Source organism: Rhamphochromis sp. 'chilingali' (assembly GCF_963969265.1).
Source record: "Rhamphochromis sp. 'chilingali' genome assembly, chromosome: 3".
In the NCBI taxonomy this organism is placed as follows: Eukaryota; Metazoa; Chordata; class Actinopteri; order Cichliformes; family Cichlidae; genus Rhamphochromis; species Rhamphochromis sp. 'chilingali'.
Genome location: NC_137931.1, coordinates 34,395,109 through 34,420,883, shown reverse-complemented (window position 1 = coordinate 34,420,883; position 25,775 = coordinate 34,395,109). Strand labels below are relative to the sequence as shown.

The following is a 25,775-nucleotide window of genomic DNA, read 5'->3' as shown; positions in this document are numbered from 1 at the left end:
TTCGGTGTCAGAGATTGAACATAATTGTTGTGTTTGATTTAAATCAGCGAAGGCGGAGAGAGGGTGTGTGCGTGTGAGCGGCAATAAAAGTAGCAGTTATCTGTCACTCTTATCTCCCCTGTCAGGCGGTGCCAGAAGACCAGCGCTTGGCTATAGCCATTATCTTGGTGATGTGGGTCTCGGCTCTGGCTTCTTCTCTCATTGACAACATTCCCTTCACTGCCACCATGGTAAGAGCCCTGAGCCTGATATCACAGCTGCAGCATATCACACTCTTACACAAACAAGTCACATGCAGATTCTGTGACATGGAAGAGAGACGATTTATAATGTGTAGCTACAGCAATTAAATGCTGATACAGAAGTTAAAAGGTGTGTATCATTCGGGGAGGGGGGTTCTTATTAAAAAATACATAACAGGCAGAGATGCAACCAGGGATTAGGGCTGTATTATGTATTAATCAGATGTGGGAGGAAAAAAACAGGCTCAACATGTGTTAATCATTTCATAATTGGAGGTTTATTTCTGTAAAAACTGTCTGAACAGCTACTGCCTCACCACGTCTATTGTCAGCTGTCTTTTCCCCCCAAATTAATAGATTCAGCAGAGATCAATGTTTCAGAGGAGTGCCTCTGTGCTCAATTAAAATGACACTGAGAAAGGAGAAAGACGTTATCCCACTGACAGAATGAGATGCTGCCTGTGAGAATTAAACCATCACATTTTTTGACTAGTCAGTGTGTCCATGGGGTTTTTTGAAAATGTCCTTTTCTCTGATTGTTTTTTTTTTTTTTCGCCCATAGTTTCAGGTCCATGCAAGAATTGCTCTACCTGAAAAGAAGAGCACTTCAAAGCGCGTCACTTTTCAATTCAGTGCACCGCTGATAAGAAGAAAGATGTCCTGATTGGCACAATAGAGTGAGGCTGAGGAAAGATTTGTTTTCCCCCTTCAGTCCGCAGTGATTGAGATTAGGAAATTTATGTATGAATGAATCAATTTAGAAGCATTTTCAAAGCAACAGTTCTGCATTTACACTTATTTGCTTTCTGTGCCAGAGTTACAGGAAACTATTGATACTTCACTCATGTCTGTATATATAAAAAAAAAAAAATTACCGATCTTGCAGTGAGAGCATCGAAACAAGAGGTACATCGGAAGAGGACAAACAAATATTCTCCTTAAAAACATCCAACTGTTTGTTCATAATCATTTCAAATGCATTTTTTTTAAACTATTTTACCCATTCCTGCAAAAATACATTTAAAGTTTGCTTCCCTAACAAGGGGCAGACATGTAGATTGATATAAAGCAGCTGTCAAAACTGGTACATATTTCAAAATATGAACAATAATGAATAAGACCAGCAAATAAGATCCTATCAGGAAATACTAGAGGTATATGGAGGCCTTAACTCAACTCAGGCGTAGGTTTGTTTTCTCATACTTTTGTACACTCTCATTGTCAGGCTCAGGAGGGACTCGGAGTCAGACCGTCACTAAAGTTCACGTTTTATTTACACACACACAGACACCAGGTGCGAATATATACAGGTGAGGGGGCACAGGAAGAGGGTCTCCGGGAAGCACAGGCACGGGAAGAAGAGGGCTATGTACAAAATCCACTGAAGCTCAGGTAGCTCGGACTCCGGCTTTAGCTCACCAACGGCGGTCCTCAGGCTGGCGAGAATCCTGGCACAGAGAGGAAAGGCAGGTAAGTAGTGGCACGACAGAAACTCAGAAAAAGGCTCAGATAAGTGATGACACTGACGAGTGTTACACAATAATCCAGCGAGGAAGCACTCTCAGCAGCCGCCTTAAGAAGTGAGTGATATGATTGCTTGCAGGTGTTCGAGCCAGGGGCTGGAGCCGTCATGACTCCGCCCCGGTAGAGCGCAGTGCAGGGGAGAGAGAGAGATGCAGCACAACAAAAACACTTGTAGCCATACAGAGTCAGCCGAGAAGGCACAGGGTCATGACAGTACCCCCCCCCCCCTCAACGGGAGCCCCTCGGCGACCCACCCGGCTTACCCGGATGCCGCCGGTGAAACTCGCGGAGCAGACCAGGAGCCAGAACCGCCGACCGGGGCACCCAGGAACGTTCCTCTGGCCCGTAGCCCTCCCAGTCCACCAGGTACTGGACGCCCCGCCCCCGCGAGTCCATAACGCGGGTGATGTTAAACACTTCCTGCCCATCCACGAGCCGGGCGGGCGGAGGGGGCCCGGAAGGAGGGCACAACGGGCTGGAGAGCACGGGCTTGACCTGGGAGACATGGAAAACATTATGGATACGCATATTGCGAGGCAGCTTCAGACGGACGGATACCGGATTGACCAGGGCCTCAATCTCGAACGGACCGATGAAGGCCGGGGAAAGTTTCTTCGACTCTGCACGAAGGGGAACAAAGCGTGAGGAGAGCCATACCTGTTGCCCAACTGTATAGGCAGGCGCAGGGATCCGGTGGCGGTCAGCGATCTCTTTATTGCGCTCCGCCGTCCGCAGCAGAGCGGCTCGGGTGGACCGCCAGGCCCGGCGGCACCTGCGGAAATGATGTTGTACTGATGGGACTGCATGCTCACCCTCCACGGCCGGGAACAGGGGAGGTTGGTAGCCCAATGAGGCTTCGAACGGCGACAGTCCAGTGGCTGAAGAGGTCAGGCAGTTGTGGGCGTACTCAATCCAGGGGAGCTGCTCTCTCCAAGTGGCCTGGTTGAGAGAGACGACACAGCGGAGTGCCGCTTCGAGCTCTTGGTTGGTACGCTCGGCCTGTCCATTGCTCTGAGGGTGGAAGCCCGAAGAGAGACTGACCGCGGCGCCGATCTGCATGCAGAACTCCTTCCAAACCCGAGAGGTAAATTGGGGTCCCCGGTCGGAAACTATGTCCATCGGAATGCCATGAAGCCGGAAGACGTGGGTGGTGAGCAGCTGGGCGGTCTCCAGGGCTGTAGGGAGCTTGGAGAGGGCGATGAAATGAGCAGACTTAGAAAAACGGTCAACAATAGTGAGGATGGTGGTGTTACCGGATGACGGTGGGAGCCCCGTAACGAAGTCCAGCGCTATGTGAGACCATGGCCGTCCTGGCGTGGGGAGTGGTTGAAGAAGCCCGGCGGGTGGTCGGTTGGGACGTTTGTTCCGGGCACACGTGGCGCACGCCATAACGTACTCCCTGGCGTCCTTGTCCAAGGTGGGCCACCAGAAAAACCGCTGGAGGAAGGTGATGGTGCGGCGGGCTCCTGGATGACAGGTGAACCGGGCAGTGTGGCCCCAGTGGAGTACCTGAGGTCGGACAGCAGCAGGGACAAACAACCGACCAGGGGGGCCCGTCCCCGGGTCGGGGTCAGTATCCTGGGCCTCGCGCACGAGAGCTTCGATCTCCCATGTGACAGCTCCAATAACACAGGTAGCTGGAAGAATCGGTTCTGGATCGGAGTCTCCTTCCGTACTGGAAAACTGACGGGAGAGTGCATCGGGCTTCGTTGCGCGACCCTGGTCTGTAAGTGATGGAGAAATTGAATCTTGTGAAGAAGAGGGCCCACCTGGCTTGTCGTGAATTTAGGCGTTTGGCGGACCGGATGTACTCAAGGTTCTTATGGTCGGTCCACACGATGAACGGGTGTTCCGCGCCCTCAAGCCAGTGCCTCCACTCCTCCAGGGCCAGTTTGACCGCTAGCAGCTCCCGATCACCGATGCCGTAGTTCTGTTCTGCGGGTGAGAGACGACGAGAAAAGAATGCACAGGGATGGAGCGTACCTTCAAATCGTTGAGACAGAACTGCTCCCACTCCAGAGTCCGAAGCATCCACCTCCACCACGAACGGTTGCCTGAGGTTGGGCTGACGGAGGATGGGGGCGGTAGTGAACTTCTCCTTTAGTAGGGAAAAGGCCTCCTGAGCAGAGAGGTCCCACTGAAAAGGAACTTTGGGAGAGGTAAGCGCAGTGAGAGGTGAGGCGATCTTACTGTAGTCCTTTATGAAGCGTCGGTGGAAGTTGGCGAATCCTAGGAACCGTCGGAGTTGCTGGCGGTTCGGCGGTTGAGGCCAGTCCACCACGGCCCGGACCTTCTCGGGGTCAGGTTTGAGATCCCCCTGAGAGATGATATAGCCAAGGAAGGCCACCGTGTCAACGTGAAATTCACATTTCTCCGCTTTCACGAACAACCGGTTCTCCAGGAGGCGCTGCAGGACCTGCCTCACGTGACTCTCGTGCTCCGCCTGGGACTTAGAGAAAATGAGAATATCATCAAGGTACACAAAAGCACATCGATTAATAAAAATCCCTCAGAACATCGTTAACAAGGGCCTGGAAGACCGCGGGCGCATTGGTTAAGCCAAAGGGCATGACGAGATACTCATAGTGTCCGATATGAGTGTTGAAAGCGGTCTTCCACTCATCTCCCTCCCGGATCCTCACCAGGTGGTAAGCGTTTCGCAGGTCCAGTTTGCTGAACACCGTGGCCCCCTGGAGTAGTTCGAAAGCAGAATTAAGGAGGGGAAGAGGGTACTTGTTCTTTACTGTGATCTTGTTGAGGCCGCGGTAATCAATACATGGCCGGAGCGTCTTGTCTTTCTTTGCAACAAAGAAGAAACCTGCCCCCACGGGGGAGGATGACGGGCGAATTAACCCAGCAGCCAGAGAGTCGTTGACGTATCTCTCCATGGTTTCCCTTTCGGGCTGTGTGAGGCTGTAGAGGCGGCCAGAGGGGAGAGGCGCCCCAGGGAGAAGATCAATGGCACAGTCATAGGGCCGGTGTGGTGGAAGCGAACCCGCCTCATCCTTACTAAAAACTGCTGCGAGGTCATGATAGACGGAAGGAACCGAAGACAGCTCTGGTGACTTTGAAGGCTTCCCGGGGGGGGAGAGAGGGAGCAGATGGCGTGGCGGCCCGAAGGCAGGTCATGTGGCAGCCCACACCCCACCCCATAACTTGCTCCTTCCTCCAGTCGATGTGTGGGTTGTGTTGTGAAAGCCATGGATAACCTAGTACAAGCGGGGTTACTGGAGCCTTAAACACACAGAAACAAACGTTCTCAACGTGGTTACCGGAGAGAGTGAGTGTGACAGGTAGGGTGACGTGCGTTATGTCAGGCAACCGGTGACCAGACAGGGCGGACACGCGGAGAGGATGAGGCAGTGGTCGTGTGCCAATGCTGAGCTTGGAGACTAGCGACGCATCAATGAAATTCTGTTCTGCACCAGAGTCAATTAACACAGAGAGGGAATGGGACAACGACCGGAGGGTGAGTTTAGCAGGCAGCAAGAGACGGGGAAGAGGCTTGTTGCTGGACAGGTCGCCCACCAGTACCCTCTCAATTACTGGCGGGCGCCTCCTTTTGCCAGCGCCGGGCAGGCAGAGATGTAATGCCCCTTGCGACCGCAATACAAACACTCACCCGCGGAAAACCGGCGTTGTCGCTCCGCAGGGGTGAGTCGAGAACGTCCCAGCTGCATAGGTACCTCCTCGGTTCCAAAAGCTCTAGCCTCCCGTGCGTCGGGTTGGGGCTCCCGAAAAGCCAGGGGCTCGCGAAACTGCTGTCTTCGTGAGCTCTGGCGCGCCCGCAGGCGATCATCCACCTGAATACACAGGGACATCAAAGCATTTAGAGAAGCAGGAAGCTCCCGCATCATTATCTCATCCTTGAGCTCTTCGCGGATATTATTTAACAGAGTGGTCTTCAGGGCCTCAGGTCCCCATTTGGTCTGTGCAGCTAGAGTCCAGAAAACAGAAAAGTCAGCCATGCTTCGCCTACCTTGCTTCAGATTAATCAAACGATAGCCAGCAGCCTCCGTACTAGAGCCTTTATCAAACACCGACTTGAAGCGAGACAGGAAGTCATCATAAGACATTCCGGGGCAAGCCTGTAGCTGGGCCTGCGCCCAGGCCAGGGCTCGATCACGTAGGAGCTGGGTGACGTAAGCGATCTTTACCCCGTCAGAAACAAAAACATGAGGCAGTAATTGAAACTGCATGGAACACTGCAACAAAAATCCCGCACATTTTCCCATCTCCCCAGAAAAAGCCTCAGGTGAAGGTAAAAGCTTATCCAGCGAAACCGGGGAGGCTACTGAAGCTACCGCGCTAGCAGCCTGAGTAGCTGTGGCTGCTGCAGTGACGGCAGGAGCGTGTGTTACCTGGGGAGGAGCCGCAGGAGGCTGATCGTCGGCCAGTGGAATCCGTTGGGCGAAGGCCTGAGTTAGAGACGCCACGTCTCCGCTGAGCCGTACTAGCATTTGTTCGTGTCGGTGCAGAAGCTCCTCCAGAGACATGGGGGCTGTCGCTGCTGCGGCTGGGTCTGCTGAGTCCATAGCGATGGCTGGATTATTCTGTCAGGCTCAGGAGGGACTCGGAGTCAGACCGTCACTAAAGTTCACGTTTTATTTACACACACAGACACCAGGTGCGAATATATACAGGTGAGGGGGCACAGGAAGAGGGTCTCCGGGAAGCACAGGCACGGGAAGAAGAGGGCTATGTACAAAATCCACTGAAGCTCAGGTAGCTCGGACTCCGGCTTTAGCTCACCAACGGCGGTCCTCAGGCTGGCGAGAATCCTGGCACAGAGAGGAAAGGCAGGTAAGTAGTGGCACGACAGAAACTCAGAAAAAGGCTCAGATAAGTGATGACACTGACGAGTGTTACACAATAATCCAGCGAGGAAGCACTCTCAGCAGCCGCCTTAAGAAGTGAGTGATATGATTGCTTGCAGGTGTTCGAGCCAGGGGCTGGAGCCGTCATGACTCCGCCCCGGTAGAGCGCAGTGCAGGGGAGAGAGAGAGATGCAGCACAACAAAAACACTTGTAGCCATACAGAGTCAGCCGAGAAGGCACAGGGTCATGACACTCATATACATGTACTTTCACATTGGAGAAGTCGCCCCCTGCTGGGTATTAGAAAGAATTCAGATAAATAATAATACTTTTCCAAAAGGAGAACAGTCAGGCTTTATTCATCATGGAGTCCATAAACATGTTATTGTATAGCACTTGCGTCATAACCACACACACACACACACACACACACACACACACACACACACACACACACACACACACACACACACACACACACACACACACACACTTTCATATCTTAGTGAGGACATCTAATTGACATAATGCTTTCCCTAGCCGCTTACCCTAAACATCAAAAATGAATGCCTAACCTTTAGCCTAAACATAACCTAATTGTAACCCTGACACTAAAACCACATTTTGAACCTCAAAAATGCCTCGTGGTGACTCTTGGTCCCCACAAGTATAGTGACATCCCAATTTTCTGTCCTCACAAAGGTGTCTAAACATGTACACACACACACACACACACACACACACACACACACACACACACACACACATCCTTCTTGTAGTTAAAAAAAGCAAAAAAAACATTTCGCCATATTAAAAACAGAGTATGTAAAATTTCAAGAAAGAGCTGTTTTCATGATTTTAAATCTGTCTCTGCAGATTCCTGTTCTCATCAACCTGAGTCAGGATGCAGATGTGAACCTGCCAGTTAAACCGCTCATCTTTGCTTTGGCTATGGGAGCCTGTCTGGGTGGTAAGTATTGCTTCTTGGGCCTCATATGCTGTATTATAAAAATAGTGCATTGCATGTCAGTTTTGGGAAAAATACACAACAGCCTTCCAGACTCCCTCACAGACATCAGGGACTTTATAGTTTATCCCTGTTTGAAAGGTGTGGATCTTTATTGATGACGGCTGCCAGAAGAAGACAACATATGCTCCAGGTGACAGCCACACTTTGTACAGCTGTGTCGCTCCCCGGGGAGGTCAGGCTGCGCTCTTTGTGGGAGCAGCCTCAGGGCTCTCAGAGATCGCCTCAGTCAGGCTCATTCTGCGCCCCAGTGGCCAGCCCTTCATCCGACTGTGACTCTGCTCCGATGGGAAGGACACAAATGGAGAGAGAGAGCTGTCATAGTGTTTCAGTTTAATCAACTGCACTGTGGCAGGTCTTTATCGACTGGCAGTGTGATGTTGCCCCTGCCAAGCTCCATCCTCACACTGACACCTTTTGAGATGTGGGCAGTATTGAACTGCAGGATGGGTACGCGTGCTGACTGTTAAAGCAATGCTTTATGAGATTAAGTCAGAAAAGTGATCAACAGTATTATAAGACTGTAAAGTACTCATGCTCATAATGATGAAATACTTTACGTTAACTTGTGTTTTGCTCAGCTCTATATTTTTATTATTGGGTTCTTCTAGAGCAGCATTGCACGAGTTGAACACGAGTCCTTACTCATCTTCTACTAAACGCTGATGCAGCCACTCGCTCCACTCTCTTCCTAAAACAAGCATCCTGTCTCTTTATGGTCTCTCTTCCTTAAAAGCACACGTTCCTGTTACTTCTATTGAGCTTCTGCAAACAGGCTGTGATGGTTCTGTGCAGTGTGTCTTCCTCTTGCAGCAGTAGAGGAAACCAACTGAGAAACATAATTTCCCATTCTGAAATAGTAGTTACAGTAGAGATTTGTTTCAAGTGTCAATACAAGACAAACATTTCAGAGATTGGTTATTTACACATCACTGAAATGTGCTTTTCTAACTCGTCTTCATTTCCCTTTACAGATAAAAAAAAATCATCATCTTCTAACATTAATCAGCTAAAGATCCACCTTCATAGTGGGCTCTGATTGCAGAAGCTGACTTTCTGGTCTTTAGCTGTTTTGTTTTTTTTCTGAGAAAAAGAAAACTAATACCCACGGCTCTACTTCTTCAGGAAATGCATAGTATTTCAAGTTTTCTTTTCTGGTCAACCTCCAAAAATGTTTTTAAGCAAACTGATGGAAGTATTTCTGAGTCAGACTGAGCAGGTGGGTGGGCGTGCTGTGATCAGAGCAGAGCTTCTTCTGTAACCGTACAAAGAGAGACCCTCCATTTAATGCCAATCAGATCCAAGAATAGAAAACAAAATGTTTTTGAAACAGGATGTGAAACAGTGCAGCGTTTCAGAGACACTGACCTGTTTATTTGCAACTTTAGCCATGTTTAATATGAGCGTCCAGCTTTGTAGCATTATCTGTTTGCTGGGAAGTAATAAAAAGCAGTTTAGGCAAGGCAAGGCAAGTTTATGTATATAGCACAATTCAACAACAAGGTGATTCAAAGTGCTTTACAGAGACATTAAAAAACAAAAACAATAAAAAGCACGATTTAAAATTGATTACAGAGAAAAAACACAAAACAAAAAAACAGTAGATAAAATCAGTAGTTAAAATATAAGTTTTGAATTTTAAGCTTAAAAGTGTGGATTTGGTGTTTTATTCAAATGCAGCTGAGAATTAAATAAACTGAGTGTTTCAGCTGATCTGAGGCTTTCTGGGAGTTTGTTCCAGATATATGGAGCATAAAAGCTGAATGCAGCTTCTCTGTGTCTGGTTCTGACTCTGGGAACTGATAAAAAAACGGATCCAGATGACCTGAGGGATCTGGAAGGTTCATACTGCGTCAGGAGGTCACTGATGTATTTTGGTCCTAAACCATTCAGAGCTTTATAGACCAGCATCAGAACTTTAAAGTCTATCCTCTGACGGACAGGCAGCCAGTGTAAATGTAACCAATACGTCTACTCACCAAAGAATGAGTGAAGCAATATGGATAACAGCAGAGGACAATTTATTTAGGGTCCAAATGTCTTTGGATAGTCTTTGTGAATGCAAACAAAAAAAACAAAAAAAACAACAAATGGTATTAGCTGGCCAGCAAAATAAAGAGAGTGTATGGCACTGAGTGCGGGCGTGTGTGTGAGTACTTCGGTCCAAATAATCAAGGTCCGGATGGATGAAGGGATGGCGGCCGCTTGTCCTTTAATGGCACCAGTAAGGCAGCACAGTAGTAAGGCAGCACAGCAGCGAGGCAGCACAGCAGTAAGGCAGCACAGCAGCGAAGCGTCTGGCAGGAGAACGAACAATAGTCCTTTTCAAGGCTACTGCAGAAGGCGATATTCCCCGCTAGCTCACCCCAGCTTGCTCTCTGGCACAGCTACAAGCCACGTGAGCTCATAGCCCCTCCCGCTAGGATGTACTACCACAGTCGACTGTCGTAAAGCAGCCGCAAACCAATAGCAATAAAAAAAAAACTCAAAATCATTGAAGAACATTTTATAACACCCAATATAGGTATATACATATATACTGAATATCACACAATATCAGATAACCAAATTAACACTGGGTTACATCCACCCCTGCTTAAAGTGTGACGTCCCCGTCACTATCACCCGACAGAGATTGCACTAACCCAGCAATCTGTTGTTGTAATGACAGGAAAAAGTTATTGAGCAATGCAAGTGTCATCGGCACATTGAAACTGTGATGCTTACAATCGACTTTGTAGCCGACCTGATAGTCACTGAGATAAGCCGGTGGCACTCTCCTCCTTTGTGGCCTACCACATGTTGGGGCTGGGCTGAGCACCTCCTCATCGTTTGCTGTCTCCGATCCTGTCAGATCTACAATGAATTCAGGTGCCCCAGGATTCAGAGGATACTGTGGCTGGGACGCCTCCTGTTCTCCCAGAACATCCCTTTGATCCGCCAACAAGTCATTGTCAGGAAATTGGCTGGATGTAAAGTTTATTTCCTCGTCTTGCCCAAACTCCTCCTCCAGCCGAGTTTCTTCTGTGTTGCTCCCTGCATCCACTCTCATGAGAGGTTGAACCGAACTGGTTAGCACATCCTGACTGTCACATTGCAGGTTAACCGGTAGGAACCCACAGGGAAGAAGCATGTCACGATGCAGAACTCGCTCTCTGCCCTCTGCATCCTCTGGCCTAATCACATAAACCGGGATAGACTCATCCGTCTGCTTAACAACGATGTGCACAATAGGCTCCCACTTATCAGAGATTTTGTGTTTCTTTCTTAGGCTCAGATTCCTTACCAGGACTCTGTCACCCACTTCCAATGGAAGGGCAGTAACCTTAGCATCCCAGCGTCTTTTGTTCAACAATTGTCTCTTCTCAGCATTTCTTGAGGCTAGGTCGTATGCATACTTCAGCCTACTCTTTAGTTCTCGTACATACTGAATATGTGTTCTGGTGCTGTGGCCACGTGGACTATGTCCAAAACAGAGATCAATCGGAAGGCGTGGCTCTCTACCAAACATCAGAAGGAAGGGCGCTTCTCCAGTTGCGTCATGTTTTGTACAGTTATAAGCATGTACAAGGGGGCGAACATACTTCCTCCACTCCTCTTTTTTTTTTCTTTTCCTCCAGTTGCTCTCTGGTACAAGCATCCAGCGCTGTGGGAGGTGTGCCAGAATGCCTGCCGTCATCTGTGGCTACGAGTGTTCGAGCCTGCACTTTAGTTGAGGTGCCGCTCATGTAACGTCTCCTGCGCATTTCTTTTAACTGACTCTCTTTCTCATGCGTTCTGATTTTAAAAAGCAGCTCTGAGAAAGTGGGAATAACATGATGTACAGATCCCACTATTTCTTTTAGATGCAGAGTGGCAATTAGAGAGTCATCCCAGCAACCTCTGAGGAACTGCTTTAGTAGCTGAACATCAAAATCACTTCTAGGTATGCCATTACCGTCAACTACCTCCTGCAGCAACGTCTGGAGTCGGCGCAAGTAATCAGATGCCTTTTCTCCACTATTCTGATGAGTCTCTAGGTACTGGATATACAGCTCTTCACCTCCAGTGACATTGCCATAAGCCTTGTCAAGCTCATCGAGATAGTCTTTTGGTGATGCTTGAGACCCAATAGAAAGGGCCACATTCAAAGCAGGGCTAGCCAAGCTATCGAGGAAAACACGGCGCTGCTGCCCTTCGGAAAGGGTAGAGTCATTTAGTACCTGTTTAGCTCTAAGTCGCCATACCCTGTACTCTACCTCATTAGGGGGTTTTGGAGAGTTTCCTGAAAATGAGCGGAGCTCAAAACCAGAGGGAGTGTGCATGGGCGAGTCATGTTTTACAATGTGCTCCACAATGACTCTCTGAACCTCCGCTGGCAAAGGATCAACAAGCAGGGAGTCCGCATCAAGTGCCTGTTTAGCCTTGGGCACATGGCCATCATCACAGGCGGCAGTTGACCTGGGACCTGGTGTGGACTGAGTTTTAACTCCCAAGGCAGGAGTTGAGGTAGCTAACCCCTTATATGTATCATTTTTCCCACACATGTGGCTCACTGCAGCCTGATTTAAAGTCATGGGGCTCACATTATATGCTAATGCCAGTTCGTTTACTTGTTCTCTGAAACTAGCAGTCACATCATCAATTGCTCGAGCGAGGGGGACCACATCATGCGCCAGGTGAAAACTGTCAGGTCCCTGAGGACAGTACTCATCTATCTGAATAACCTCCCAACACTCCCCATCTGCTGAATGTTCTCCATCTAAGAGCATTGGGGTAATGCACTCCATGAACTGACACAAAATAGTGTCAGGGAGACTATCTATTTGTTGAATTTTGACAACGTGATCCAGCAAAGCGAATGCTCTTTGCACCTCTTGTAGTTTAATCTCGGCTTTAGCCCCTTTTAACAAAACAGTGTACTCTGGATCAAAACCATACCTGTCACAAAACTCCATTGTCTCTCTCTGCAAAGCAGTAGATGAATTCACAGATGTCTGTGCATGTGCTTCAGGATAAAGTTAGTGATGCGCTCCAGTCCCTGTTCGGGCGCCAATTTTTTTCCTACTACTCTTAGTTGTAACCAATACGTCTACTCACCAAAGAATGAGTGAAGCAATATGGATAACAGCAGAGGACAATTTATTTAGGGTCTGATGGCAATTTACCATCGGTGTCCAGCACTTTAAAGGATTGATGGACTGGAGCACATCTGTCCTTAACATACCCTCTTAAACATCAGCTTGACACTGATATATCAAAGGAAACTTAACCGACTTTAAATGCAAATGTTTCAACCTGAACAACTTAAAACTTCTCTGGGATACAATGTAAACAAAGACAAGAAGAAGAAAAATATTTCCATCAATAGTCACTTTTCCTAACCAGGAGACAAGTGAATATATTATGTAAAGAGTCCTTTTTCTCAGTCCTGGGGTTGTAACACCACAACCTCCTCAGTCTGTAATCAGAGAGTGTCTATTTGACAATAACCAAAATGTCTTTGGATAGTCTTTGTGAATGCAAACAAAAAAAACAAAAAAAACAACAAATGGTATTAGCTGGCCAGCAAAATAAAGAGAGTGTATGGCACTGAGTGCGGGCGTGTGTGTGAGTACTTCGGTCCAAATAATCAAGGTCCGGATGGATGAAGGGATGGCGGCCGCTTGTCCTTTAATGGCACCAGTAAGGCAGCACAGTAGTAAGGCAGCACAGCAGCGAGGCAGCACAGCAGTAAGGCAGCACAGCAGCGAAGCGTCTGGCAGGAGAACGAACAATAGTCCTTTTCAAGGCTACTGCAGAAGGCGATATTCCCCGCTAGCTCACCCCAGCTTGCTCTCTGGCACAGCTACAAGCCACGTGAGCTCATAGCCCCTCCCGCTAGGATGTACTACCACAGTCGACTGTCGTAAAGCAGCCGCAAACCAATAGCAATAAAAAAAAAAAACTCAAAATCATTGAAGAACATTTTATAACACCCAATATAGGTATATACATATATACTGAATATCGTTAGCTTCATAGCATAATTGCCTAAGTCATTTGACTAAGTCAATGACTTAGGCACTTATGCTATGAAGCTAACGATATCACACAATATCAGATAACCAAATTAACACTGGGTTACATAAAGACCTCAGAGCTGGACTGATGTGGTCCACTTTTTTGGTCTTAGTGAGGACTCGAGCAGCAGAGTTCTCAATGAGCTGTAGATGTCTGACTGATTTTTTAGGTAGACCTGTAAAGATGCTGTTACAGTAATCAAGCCTACTAAAGATGAATGCATGGACTAGTCTTTCCAGGTCCTGTTGAGACATCAGATCTTTTATCCTTGAAATATTCTTGAGGTGATAGTAAGCTGACTTTGTTATTGTCTTAATGTGTTTTTCTAAGTTTAGGTCTGCATCCATCACTACACCCAAATTTCTCGCCTGGTTTGTGGTTTTTAGGTGTATAGATTGAAGGTGACCTGTAATCGTTTTTCTTTGGCTCCAAAGACTATTACTTCAGTTTTGTTTAGCTGGAGAAAATTGTGGCACAACCAGTCATTAATTTCCTCAGTGCATTTACCAAGAGCCTGTACAGGGCCTGATATATATTTGTGTGTCATCTGCATAGCTATGATAGTTTATTTTGTTGTTCTTTATAATCTGTGCCAGTGGGGACATGTAAATGTTAAACAGATGGGGTCCCAAGATGGAACCTTGGGGGACTCCACATGTGATACTTGTCTGCTCAGATGTGAAGTTACCTATTGATACAAAGTATTTCCTGTTTTCTAAGTATGTTTTGAACCAGTTTAGTACAGTTCCTGAAAGACCTGGCCAGTTCTCCAGTCGTTTGAGTAATATGTTGTGGTCAACTGTATCAAATGCTGCACTGAGATCCAGCAAAACTAAGACTGACATTTTTCCACTGTCTGTATTCAGACATATGTCATTAAACACTTTGGTCAGAGCGGTTTCAGTGCGGTGGCTCTGTCTAAAACCTGACTGGAAGGCATCATAGCAGTTATTCTGTTTTAAGAAGTAACTGAGCTGTTGAGAAACTGCTTTTTCAATGATCTTACTTAAAAATGGGAGATCGGCCTGTAGTTGCTCATTTGTGTCTTGTCAAGATTGTCCTTTTTCAGTATAGGTTTAATTACAGTTTTTAGTGGTTCTGGAAACACACCTGACATTAAAGAAAAGTTTTCTCTGACTTTTTTCTCTTTTCTGTTTAGGAAATGGCACATTGATAGGAGCATCAGCCAATGTTGTGTGTGCAGGCATCGCTGAGCAACATGGATATGGCTTTTCCTTCATGGAGTTCTTCAAGTAAGCAAAGGCGCCATTAACAGCACGAAGCAGTCCCATGCACAAAGAGGTCATAAACAGCAAGTTTGAAAAGTTCCTCTGTTCTTGGTTTGTGGTGCTGAAATACGATAGGCTATTCAGCCTGAGGGGCTACTTACACATTTATGTCCGTCATATGTTTCATTAGAAATTGCCAACAGTGTGTATGAATAGCCTGAGAACATTTAGAGAAAATGTGTTGCACTGAGTATCATGTGACAGAACACGTTTAGTTTGTCTTTGTGCAGCAGGTGCAGCGTTCTGTGAGCAGACTCCAGGAAACAACACGACACGCACGGGTTTGTTATGTAGTGCAAGCAGTGATTTGAGTCTGTGTCCTCTTCAGTGACCCTGTAGAGAAATGTTTACTACAGTGAGTGTGGAGGAAGTCAACCTGCAGCAATATTCTCTCATGTCAACAGAAATAGAAGTCCCCCAGTCACGCTGAACCATGAAAGAGGCATAAACAGTGTAACATATGTGTGACTGATTGAACTGATACTGAGTGAAACCGTCCAACCGTGGAGCCTGATTTCAGAACTCTAGGGTGGTTACAAGAAAAAAAGTCGAATGAATGGCAGAAAATGTGGTTATATCGCAGGCTGGATGGTCAGCAGGCTTCCTATCAGGTTGCCACCTGCTCACTGATAATTTGCACCCTGGCGACACAGCAGTCAGACACGCTTTATGGTTTGCATGTTGGAGAAGCCGAAGGGGTCAGTTATGTTGAAAAAAAGCATGAATATGAGTCTGATTAGACTTGATATGCCATTGGGTTGGAACTGCATCGCTATTTTATTTAGGAACAGTGGAAATGTAATGCCCGTGAGGGTTGAAAAGAGACAAAGTCAGAGGATTTCTTTTGGGATTTGTGTAACAGATTTGAACAGAGACTTGATTTAACATTAAACTTGTGACACTTATGACTGAACGCGGTGTCTGTGGCTTACTGTAGATTATTGTCATCAAAGATCTGAAAGTGTTTTCACTGGATGGAGTGACAGTGCTTTCATCATATCAATCACAGACAACATTTATACTGATATTCTATCTATACTTACCACCTAACATTTTCTGAAGCGCCGCCGTGAAGGTGACATTTCAGTTTGTAGTCTAAAGAACATTGATGTTCCCATTCCCAGTCCTTCCATGTGAAAATCTGGAGACGAGGAGAGCAGGACCGAGCACCCCCAGACAGAACAGACTGGGCTTCATCATATAACAGCGATAAAATTCTGTGATATAAAAAGGAGGAGCTGAGGAAGAGATGGGTTGCTAAGAGGTTTGCAGATGCTGCAGTTGTTTAAGTTGTGTAATCCTGGCTTGATTTTAAGGAAAATGCTAAATTGATTGGAACTTATTAATGCCTTCTACTCAGTACTTTCTAGTATTCACACACACACATTCTCACACCATTAAATGCCCAAAGGATGTGGACCGGAGGAGTCAGGGATAGGTCCACAGGGACCAACCAAATGTTCTAGCTTTTAGTTCTCAGATGTTTCCTGTAGAGGCTAAGCCTACGCTTGAAGCCACTGAGGTGGTCGTTAACGGGGGTGACGCGATGTCACTGGTATGCATGAATTAAGTTCACAGCCCAATAACTCCAGCAGTATGTATCTTGTCCTTTTTGGTCTTTATTCTGTATCGACTTAGCATAACAGCGCAACGTCACAAACTGTTTGCCTTCTCAATGACACACCTGACGCCGATTACGTGCGTCTACCTTAAATACCTTTACATTACATAATCAAAACAGAAAAAGGTGACCTTTAGTGACCACATAAGGTATTAACCCAAGAATGGCTCCTACATTTCCCATTGTCTTCCTCTGTTTTAGTGTGTTCCCTGGTCTGATATTTTGTTAGAAGTTAGTTTCCATGTACCGGTCTCTTGTTTTACTGTGAAAGTTTTCTTCAATTCCCTGTGTGGTTTTGCTTCCCCTTGAGTGATTATCCTGTGTGTCTTCACCTCGTTGTAATTCTTCGCCCATTTTCCCTCATTCCAATCAATAGACCAAGGGCCATAAATAGACTTCCTCTTTGTACTGTTATGTTCCTGTGTGTGTGTGTGTGTGTGTGTGTGTGTGTGTGTGTGTGTGTGTGTGTGTGTGTGTGTGTGTTTTCTTCTGTGCTGTCCTGTTCACCTTTTGTTTAAATTCTCTGGCTCCTCGTATTTGCCTTGCTGTCTACACTGTCTATTTTCTCTTGTATTTGGACTTTTTGTTACCTTGTGGATTTTACTATCAGCTTTCTGTTGGAATCCTCCTGCGTTCAGCATTTTGGGTCCTTAAGTCTACACTGTGCACAGCATCACTCTGAAAGGCACACCCTAATCAGCTCAGCTGATCAGCCAGGATTGTGACTTTGTGGCCTAACTCAACTAACGCTATGCTCAATTTGTTGTTTTCAGTGAGTTGTAATTTATTCTAAAGACTTGCAGAAGTATTGTACTTCCCACATACCTAAGCTACAGGATATGTTACTATGTTACTACTACGTTTTAATATTGTAATCTGATCTGTAGCAGGTTGCTTCATTGATATTCCTATTTACAGCTAATGAGACTGTGGCTGAGAAGAAAAAGAACAACTTCAGGTGACCTTTGGCATTAAGAAAATTCCACCATTACTTTTTCAGCCTTCGTTACCTGCTCAGTTGGCTCTGACACGCCGCTAAAGCCAGTGAAGTAATTGGTGGAAAATGTGTCAGAGTTGGTTAAAGCTCGTTGACAAATTTCTTAGTGCACTAAAAAGACTCTGGGACGTCTGTCTGCAAAGGATTTCATTGAAATGGAGGGGAACAGTTGCAACCCGTCAGCTCTACTTCTCTCCCGCTCTAGCTGTGTTTACAGTTATTGGACAGGAGCATTGCTCTTGGCTGAAGCACTGTCTGTAATTGGATGTCTGTGGCAAGGGTCACTGCTGTTCAGAGAGACAGGCAAGGGGGAGCGAAGTCTGGGCAGCTGGGATTGACTAGTGCTGTATCAGGAGGATGAATTCAGGGGCCAGATGAGCCCACGGGGGCACAAATGCCTTTTTGATAAGCCATCACAAAGGAAAATGAGTAGCCTCGAATAGCTCAGCAGTTAGCATGGTCCCTGTTGCTTCCTTCGTGCCTCAAGGCCCTTATCATCCACCTCGCCACAAACCATTAACCTAAAGTGCATCACTAAAGTAACAGCTCTGTATGTTGGTCGGTTGAATAGAAACTGCCACGGGTGCTTGTAATGCACCCGTGGCATTACAAGCACTCTAGAATAGACCCACTGCAAAATGTACTTGTAAATGCCTATCAATGTAGCAAATTGCTACAGTTTTGAGACACAAAAACAAATGACATTAGACAATGTAAGGTGCTTCAGAGTGTCTTGTTCTTTTGGACCACATGTTGCTCATGTACAGTCACCTGCAGGAAATCTATACAGAAAAGCTGCCTCTGCACTACAGAGGCAGGTGTTTTAGCTTTATTTCTAATAAACACTGCAATCACGCTCATACATATTTTTGGAGGTTTTTTTGTGTACCGCTTCACAGCTTAAACACTGCACCAGTGTGCTTTTTGTGCTCATTGAATAGAACAGGTCAACCATTATCACAGGGGAGCAGCGCTGCTCTCTCTGTCCTACAGCCTCCACAGTCAGAGAAGCGCGGCCCATTGGTTTATCTAAAGAGTCTTTGAGATTGCATCAGGACTTTCAAAGAGCTCCCATCATATGCAATTAAGTCATTGTGTGAGATCACAAGGTTTGATGGGGATTTTTAGACAAGGTGAACCCTGCTCCTCTCTGTGGTATATTGTGGTGTCTTTTTCATGTGCCCCGTGTCCCCTCATGATGTGCCTGTGATCGGGAAATAGGTATTGCTCCGTAGAAAGGGATTCACTCATGCAGAGGTGACCTCAGGCTGTCTGACAGCGATAACAGCCAGACAGGCTCATTTTTCCCACAAGCAATATGTGATTATAGTGTAGTTTAAATGAAAAGCATGTGGTATTAACAGAAACCGAGCAGTGTAGTCAAAGAACTGAATTCTCACATTACAAATCAATATAAACACCAAAGCTGAAATGGCCCTACATCTGTGCAGCTGAATGCTGCGTTACTGTCCAGTCTGGAGGTGCTTCAGAGCACTGACAGACCTGTTCTATTCCATGCCTTCTCTGTGGTTCATCAACATATGAGGATGCTGACCTCTGCACAAAATAGGTAGCATTAACCACTTTGCATCTTTTTGCACAATATTATTTCCAGTAGCTGTCGGGGTGCATATTGACAGCTACACTAAACGTTTTGTGTGTTTGGCTTGCTAATAAAACCTGTGAGAGCTTCCATTTTAATCAACAAATTCAACACAGATCATCGGCTGCTTTTGTCTTTGTTTAATCAGGACAGAATTTCATGCAGCAGATCTACCACGGCTTGATTGCAAACTGTCATGTGCAAAAACCTAAATTGATGAGAAAGGACTGGACTTAGGAAACTCTTTATTAATATATGGAAAATAAGGTGAAAGGCATTCTATGGAGCACTGAAAAGGAACTATTTTCTTTGGCTCTGGCTCTACTCTGGCAGCTGCAGCTGCAGTTCAACCCCAAGATTGAGAGCGCCACATGGTGATCTAAATCTTGGAAGGGACCACTGGTGAGCTGGGGGGCCAACAGGAAAACAGACTAATAGGTTATTGAAATATGTTGAGCCTGAAGTCAGAGTTTTCAGTGTCTTGAAGGTGGTGCTTTTCATCTGATTAGGTCACCACAGTAACTAGCAGTGTCTGGCGATGGTAGACAAGAAAAGAAAAAGACAGTTCCTTTCAGGTGCATGAAAATGAAGAACGTTTGGTTAGGAAACTAAGAATGTTACTACTGCAAAATGCTTACACCTTCTAGAGAAAAGACATTCACCATACTGAAAGTTTAGAGATGTGATACCAGTACTACAGAAGATGCTTTCTTCTGTAGATCTTTTACTTATTTACTTATTATCAGAAAAAAGAAAATTATAAATTCTAAACTTAATATATATTATCTAAAATCTTTTTAGTAAATCTTATATTATTTTCATCTTTTCTTCACAGTTCCCCCACTTTTGCTACTGATGCGTAAATAATGATAATCACTCAAAAATGACAATGACCATTATGACTCAGTTGAGAAACTTTGAAACTGGTTTTTTGTTACACTTAAAATGCAGAATGTCTTAAAATCATGAAAGTGCTGAAGTGCCTATAAAGTCTTAATATTCTTCAGTCCAAGTACTTATTTGCCATTTCTGCAAGCATATTCACTGGAAACCTCATAATTTAGTTTGAGCAGCAGACATGGTACACTGACTGCAGTTTTCACACAGGCACTTACACATATAAACCCAGATCCTACGAAGTAGAGACACTGTATAAAACAGGTAAAAACAGAACACAATGATTTACAAATCTCATAACCCCATATTGTATTTATAAGAGGACATATAAAACAAAGAAACAAAAAAAAAGCTTAAATTGACAAAATGTACCCTTTTAGGATAAAAACAAAACCCATCTCGGTAGAGAGAAATGCATCCAGACGCTTTTGAACAGAACAGGAAATAGATGGTAGCTGTCTCATTTCAATCAGTAGATGAACTGGCAAATATTTATATTGCATTGACGCACACACACACACACACACACACACACACACACACACACACACACTAGATGTGTGGTGGAAATACCTACATGCTATCATAGAAGTAATGTAGGTTTTTTTGGCAGTATCATATAACATGAATCAACAGTGGTTCAGTAATGTGATCCTTGCAAGTGCTGCAAACATAGCTGAAGTGTGGATCAAGGGCTCGAGCTTGTTGTCTCTGGTTGCTATTGTGGCTCCTGTCCTTTAGCTATTGGTTGCAGCTTTTTTTGTTTTGCCCTTCTTCAATCCTTCAGCACTGTGACGCCAAACTGTGATGATTAGTGTCGTTCCCCTGATGTTCAGGTCCCATCTGCAAACAGGACCTGCTGAGATGCTGGGGGACATCTGGTCACCTGATGTTCATGTCGATCGAGATAGGCTTCGATCGACACTGACAGGAGGTGGAGAAGCATGCTCTGAGAGCTGGCTTGTTTAAGCACAGTTATGTTAGCGACTATTTGCTGTAGGCAGTGAAGGTGAAATGGTTCTAGGTGATTCTTTTGATCTCCCACACTCTCTTGTTTGTCTTTTTGCCTAGTAAATGATACTATAGGCTGCTGCTGGCGACGACAGAACCCAAACAGCTAAAATAATCAGTCATTTTGTTGGTTTTCTTGATGCTGATAGCCAGCCCAGACTCACTGCAGGCATGGGCAAACTGGTTGATGAGCTGCTGAAGGTCAGTGTCACCTCTCTGAGTTGCATCATCAGAGGAAGATAATTCTCTGATGAGAACTTTAAAAGCCTTGGCCTTCAGCAGACAACCATATATGACTACCGTAGTGACCCGTAAAGGCAGCTAAACATAAGAAAATGAAAAAGAAAACAAAGTTGTGGGCAGCTGCAGTGATCATCAGATACTCATTCTGAACCCAAATGGTCATCTCAGTTCCTTGAGATCCTCTAAGAAGAGGTCATGTCCAGGTTAACTGAAAATACACACAGCAAAGAGACAGGTAACCTTTTGTCTCACTGACAATCAGACTTGCACGGTTAACCTTGCCATTTCATATAAGCATCTGTGTGCTTTATACACATAAAACCACACGTAAGCCAAATATAATGTTTATCGTCATAATAATTGCATTTGAATGAACTGTCATCATTTTGTCTTTAATCCTAATATAAAGATTAACACAGATAATATAGCAGCTGTATGTTTATGTTTTTTTTCCAGGCTGATTTGGCCCAAACTTTTTCTCTTCAGGCTGTCAGAGTGAGAGCAACATCTGCTCTCAATGATATTTTAATGATATGTTCTCTTATTTTTTAGTCTTAATTAGTCCTTTTCTGCTTTGATGAAGACTGATGGCTGGCACGCTGAATATACATGCAGTTTTTATCCTCCAAAGTGATCCGTGGCACAGAGTGAGGATGAACAGATCTCTGGCCCTCGGAGCTGCCATGTGTCCATATAGGACATGGTAGACATCCAAACACGAGCCATCTGCAGTTCAGGAGTCATCTAAGGACACATTTTAATTAAGGAGACTAATTCAGGGGTGAGAAGCAGAAACATACATGGCAGCAGTCACCACCAATGCTTCATCCAGGGGACTACATTTCAGTCATTACATTCAGAAGAAAGCTGGCCTTTAAAAATGTCACCATGTGAAGCCATTTCTGTTTCAATAAACAACTTTGGACTAATGAGATGTGTGCATGCAGCCGAGGACTTTTTAGATTGTTCCGTTGTACGCAATGTGCATGTCTCGGAGCATCTGCTAGCTTTAGCGTGCAGGAAGACAAGCCTTCACCTGCAGGCTGATGTGTCCTTGATCAAGACGCTGAATTTTTAACGGCTCTGAGCGGCTGTGCAGCTCTGACCTCCCTGTGCTGCAGGCTGAGTGAAGACAGAGTAAGTTGTGGAGCTCAGCAAAGTGTCACACATCAATAAGACTGGATTTTGCAATAATTTGGTTTTCTTTATATGAGGAGTTGGACTGTCTGTGGCTGCCAAAGGTCAAAATATGTCTCTCACAAAGAGAGGTGATAATAAAGAGAAGAAAAATCCCTGTAAGATAAAGGTCTTTTATTACTTTTTCAAACCTAGCTTTAGTGCCAGGATTTTTTTAATGCCATCTTTGGTAATATATTTTTTTAAAGGAGAAATTTGAGAGAATAAACCAGGATAAATATAAATGGAAGCTATGACTTCATGTGACATTACACGATGCTTTACACTTATTGAAGCAAATTGCTGTTTGCTTCAGTAAGAGTGAAAGGTATATAGTAGAAAATAATAAAAGTAGTAAACAACATTTCTTGACTTCTTTTTCTGTGTGTACTGGAGCTTACATTCCTGCTAAACTAACAGCTTCCATTGAATCATGCAACAATAGCAAAATAATAGAAGACACACACTGATGGGAACAATGAATACATTTTAAGATGATGACAACAACTACAAAAACACTGCTAACCAGCTCCTTCTCCAAGGCAAGAGACAAATTACACAAGAGTTGGTGGACAGAGGGAGCATTTGGTGAGACTCCAAATAATTTTCCTTAAAATGGTCATATTGGTGGAGGTTGAGCTCTGTGACTTTTCTGAGTGGCTAACTATATTTATCTCAACAAAAGAAAACAAGTGAAGCATAGATCTAGTCCAGGACAATTCATACTATCCTGTTAATTCAAATGGCTAATCTAGGGCACATCTGCAAGCCACTTGACAACCCACCTGTCCCCCTGCTCCTCCTTTATTGCTGTTTCTGACTTTCTGTATATGCCCTGATCAGAGACAGGCCCCCACATGCAGGTTACTGCAGCCCGTAAATCTTTTTATTCCAATAATCCTGACTGAAGTGCTGATCATTGCAACTAACTTGCTCTTCTCTTGTTTTGTACAGGCTGGGATTCCCCATGATGATAATGACATGCATGATCGGCATGTGCTACCTGCTGGCCACGCACATCGGACTGGGATGGAACATGTGAACTGTACCTGCTGCACAGAAATCCAAAGAAACTGTGTGACCACTCCTCCAAGAGTCTGAGTTCACTGTAACGTGATGTGTAACCTGACTGCTCAGTTTACCGGCATTATATGAAGCATTGCAGCCATATTTTTCAAAGCACGGAAAAGTGGTGTCTTTGAGTAAAGTGTAGACCATCAGGGACCAGATTTATCTGAGCTTTGACCAAAATGCAAGAAATTTCTGAAACAAAAATGTCACCAGTCCATTATGGTGTACATGGTGCTATGGCTTCACAGGGTAAAATAACTAGTGTAAGCATTTGAAGGTGTGCTCGCTGATGTCAGACTGTCCGTTCTTTTGGAAACAGACAAAAAAGAAACAAAAAAAGAAAAAAGTGGCCTGTTTAGAAAACCAATCACGAACATTACACCAGTGGTTTACCAAACTTCTGTTTATATTTACAACAAGATCCAGTGAAAGGGATTTTCTAATGGTTTGTGTCAAAGGCAGCATCAATTTAACTGCAAAGAACCGATGAGACAAGAAAGCAGTTGTAGACTGTGGTCGAAGCATTGTATACCACCTAGTGGATTGTGTACATGTAAACTCACTGATTTATTTCAGCAATCATATTCATCATGTAAATGCTCTCAATGCACTGAACAGCATCTTCTTACTTTATCTGTTTTTCTGTATGCGTTGTACAGCCCAACATCCTGAACAGCCAAAAGGAGAACGAAAAAATAAATCGAGGAATAAATTTGCGTGTAAGAATTTATATTTATTACAGATGCTCATCAGGGAAACACAGACTTTAGACACTATTGAAAAACTTTAGACTCGTCTATTCTGCAGCCAGAGGTCAAAAGACCTTCCAGGAATGGTGATGCTATTTTCCAGAGGATTGACTGTTGATCCCTAATCTGGAACCTAACCAGCTCCAAAAGGTACTATGGCGATATAGTCTGGTAAGTGAACCACCTACTTAGCAGAGTAAACCCTGAAGTTCCTTGGATAAGCCCAAAACCTGCACAAGCCAGTGTACTCCTAGTGTCGGTCCCAAGCCCAGATAAATGGGATCCGGGACAGAATCTTTGCCAAGTCAAACGTGCAGCTCATGAAGAATGTGATTCCCTAATCAATCGTTAGTTGATCAGGGTGCCACCGCAAACTGCTACTGTTTGCTGAACACAAAGAGGAGAGGGTGAAGATTCGTGGATGTAGTTAAGAGAACATGCAGATGATTGGTGTGACAGAGGAGGATGCTAGGGATAGGGTGAGATAGAAGCAGATGCTCAGATGTGCAGATGTGGCGACACCTGAAAAGAAGCAGCTGAATGAAGAAGAGGAAGGGTTTTGGTACAGTAGAAAACAAACTGCGTTTCTTGTTTCTGTGTGGGAAATGCTTTCTGGCTCTTCAGTTAGACTGACTCTCTCGAGCTACATTCACAGCTCTACTTTCACCGTTTACCAGCAGTGAGAGAGTAAAACTGACTCTTGTTTTTCCTTTAATGAGTCAGGCTCCAGGCCAGCAAAACTCCAGCAGCACAGATCGATGTACAGCATGCAGTTCCTGTAGGACTGCTGTTCCATATTAACACTTTTTACTCCCAGGGGAACGTGAAGTGGGGGACACCTCAGCTGGTTAGAGTCACTGGAAATATGTAGCATCCACTTTGTTGCCCCTGTCGAACTGTGCTCAGGATCACGGGTAGTTAATTAAAGACCTCAGAGAGCTCTATCATTATACATTAATGTATTTAATGTGTTTCAGGATTTAGAGTCATCTATAGCTGGAGGCTCAACCTGCTTTTTTCATCTCCACTAAACTTTAAAACCTCTCTTTCTCTGACACACACAGTCACATGCTGTCAAGAGTGTTTTTAGCATGGGATGACAATGACAGCCCGTCTGCCAGCAGATCTACCAGGATCTGAAATACTTCACTATTTACTCAGTGGATCACCCTGATTTTTTTCCTTTAAACAGAGAGTTGTGGTTGCCAGATGATGAAAAAAAATTTGTAAAAGTGATCCCTCATTCATCTAATTTGTCCCTTGTGGAGGTGACTCTTGGTATCCCTTCCCAGGCGCTTCAACCTGCACTCACACCTTCCCTCAGGTGATCGATACTGCAAAACATCCAAAATCCCAAAGGGGGATCTCTGAGCCAGCAAGCTCTTGTTTTTGGTTGAATTTTGCACCCTGTCATATCTACTGAGTTTTTAGTGCTTTCCTCTCACGTCTTCTGTGTTCCCCCATC

General features: G+C 45.1%; 1 protein-coding gene across 2 annotated transcripts in view; it reads left to right on the top strand.

Annotated features, from left to right (window-relative positions):
• Positions 1–24,261, top strand: part of oca2 (oculocutaneous albinism II) — a 70,299-nt gene extending 46,038 nt beyond the window's left edge. For both annotated transcript variants that reach the window (XM_080877197.1, XM_080877196.1), the window contains exons 21-24: positions 126–230; positions 7,461–7,554; positions 14,813–14,906; positions 23,445–24,261. In XM_080877197.1, coding sequence (XP_080733323.1) covers positions 126–230; positions 7,461–7,554; positions 14,813–14,906; positions 23,445–23,532 — 381 coding nt within the window. In that variant the 3' untranslated portion in view covers positions 23,533–24,261. The remainder of the gene's footprint in view (positions 1–125; positions 231–7,460; positions 7,555–14,812; positions 14,907–23,444) is intronic.
• The last annotated feature ends 1,514 nt before the right edge of the window (positions 24,262–25,775 follow it).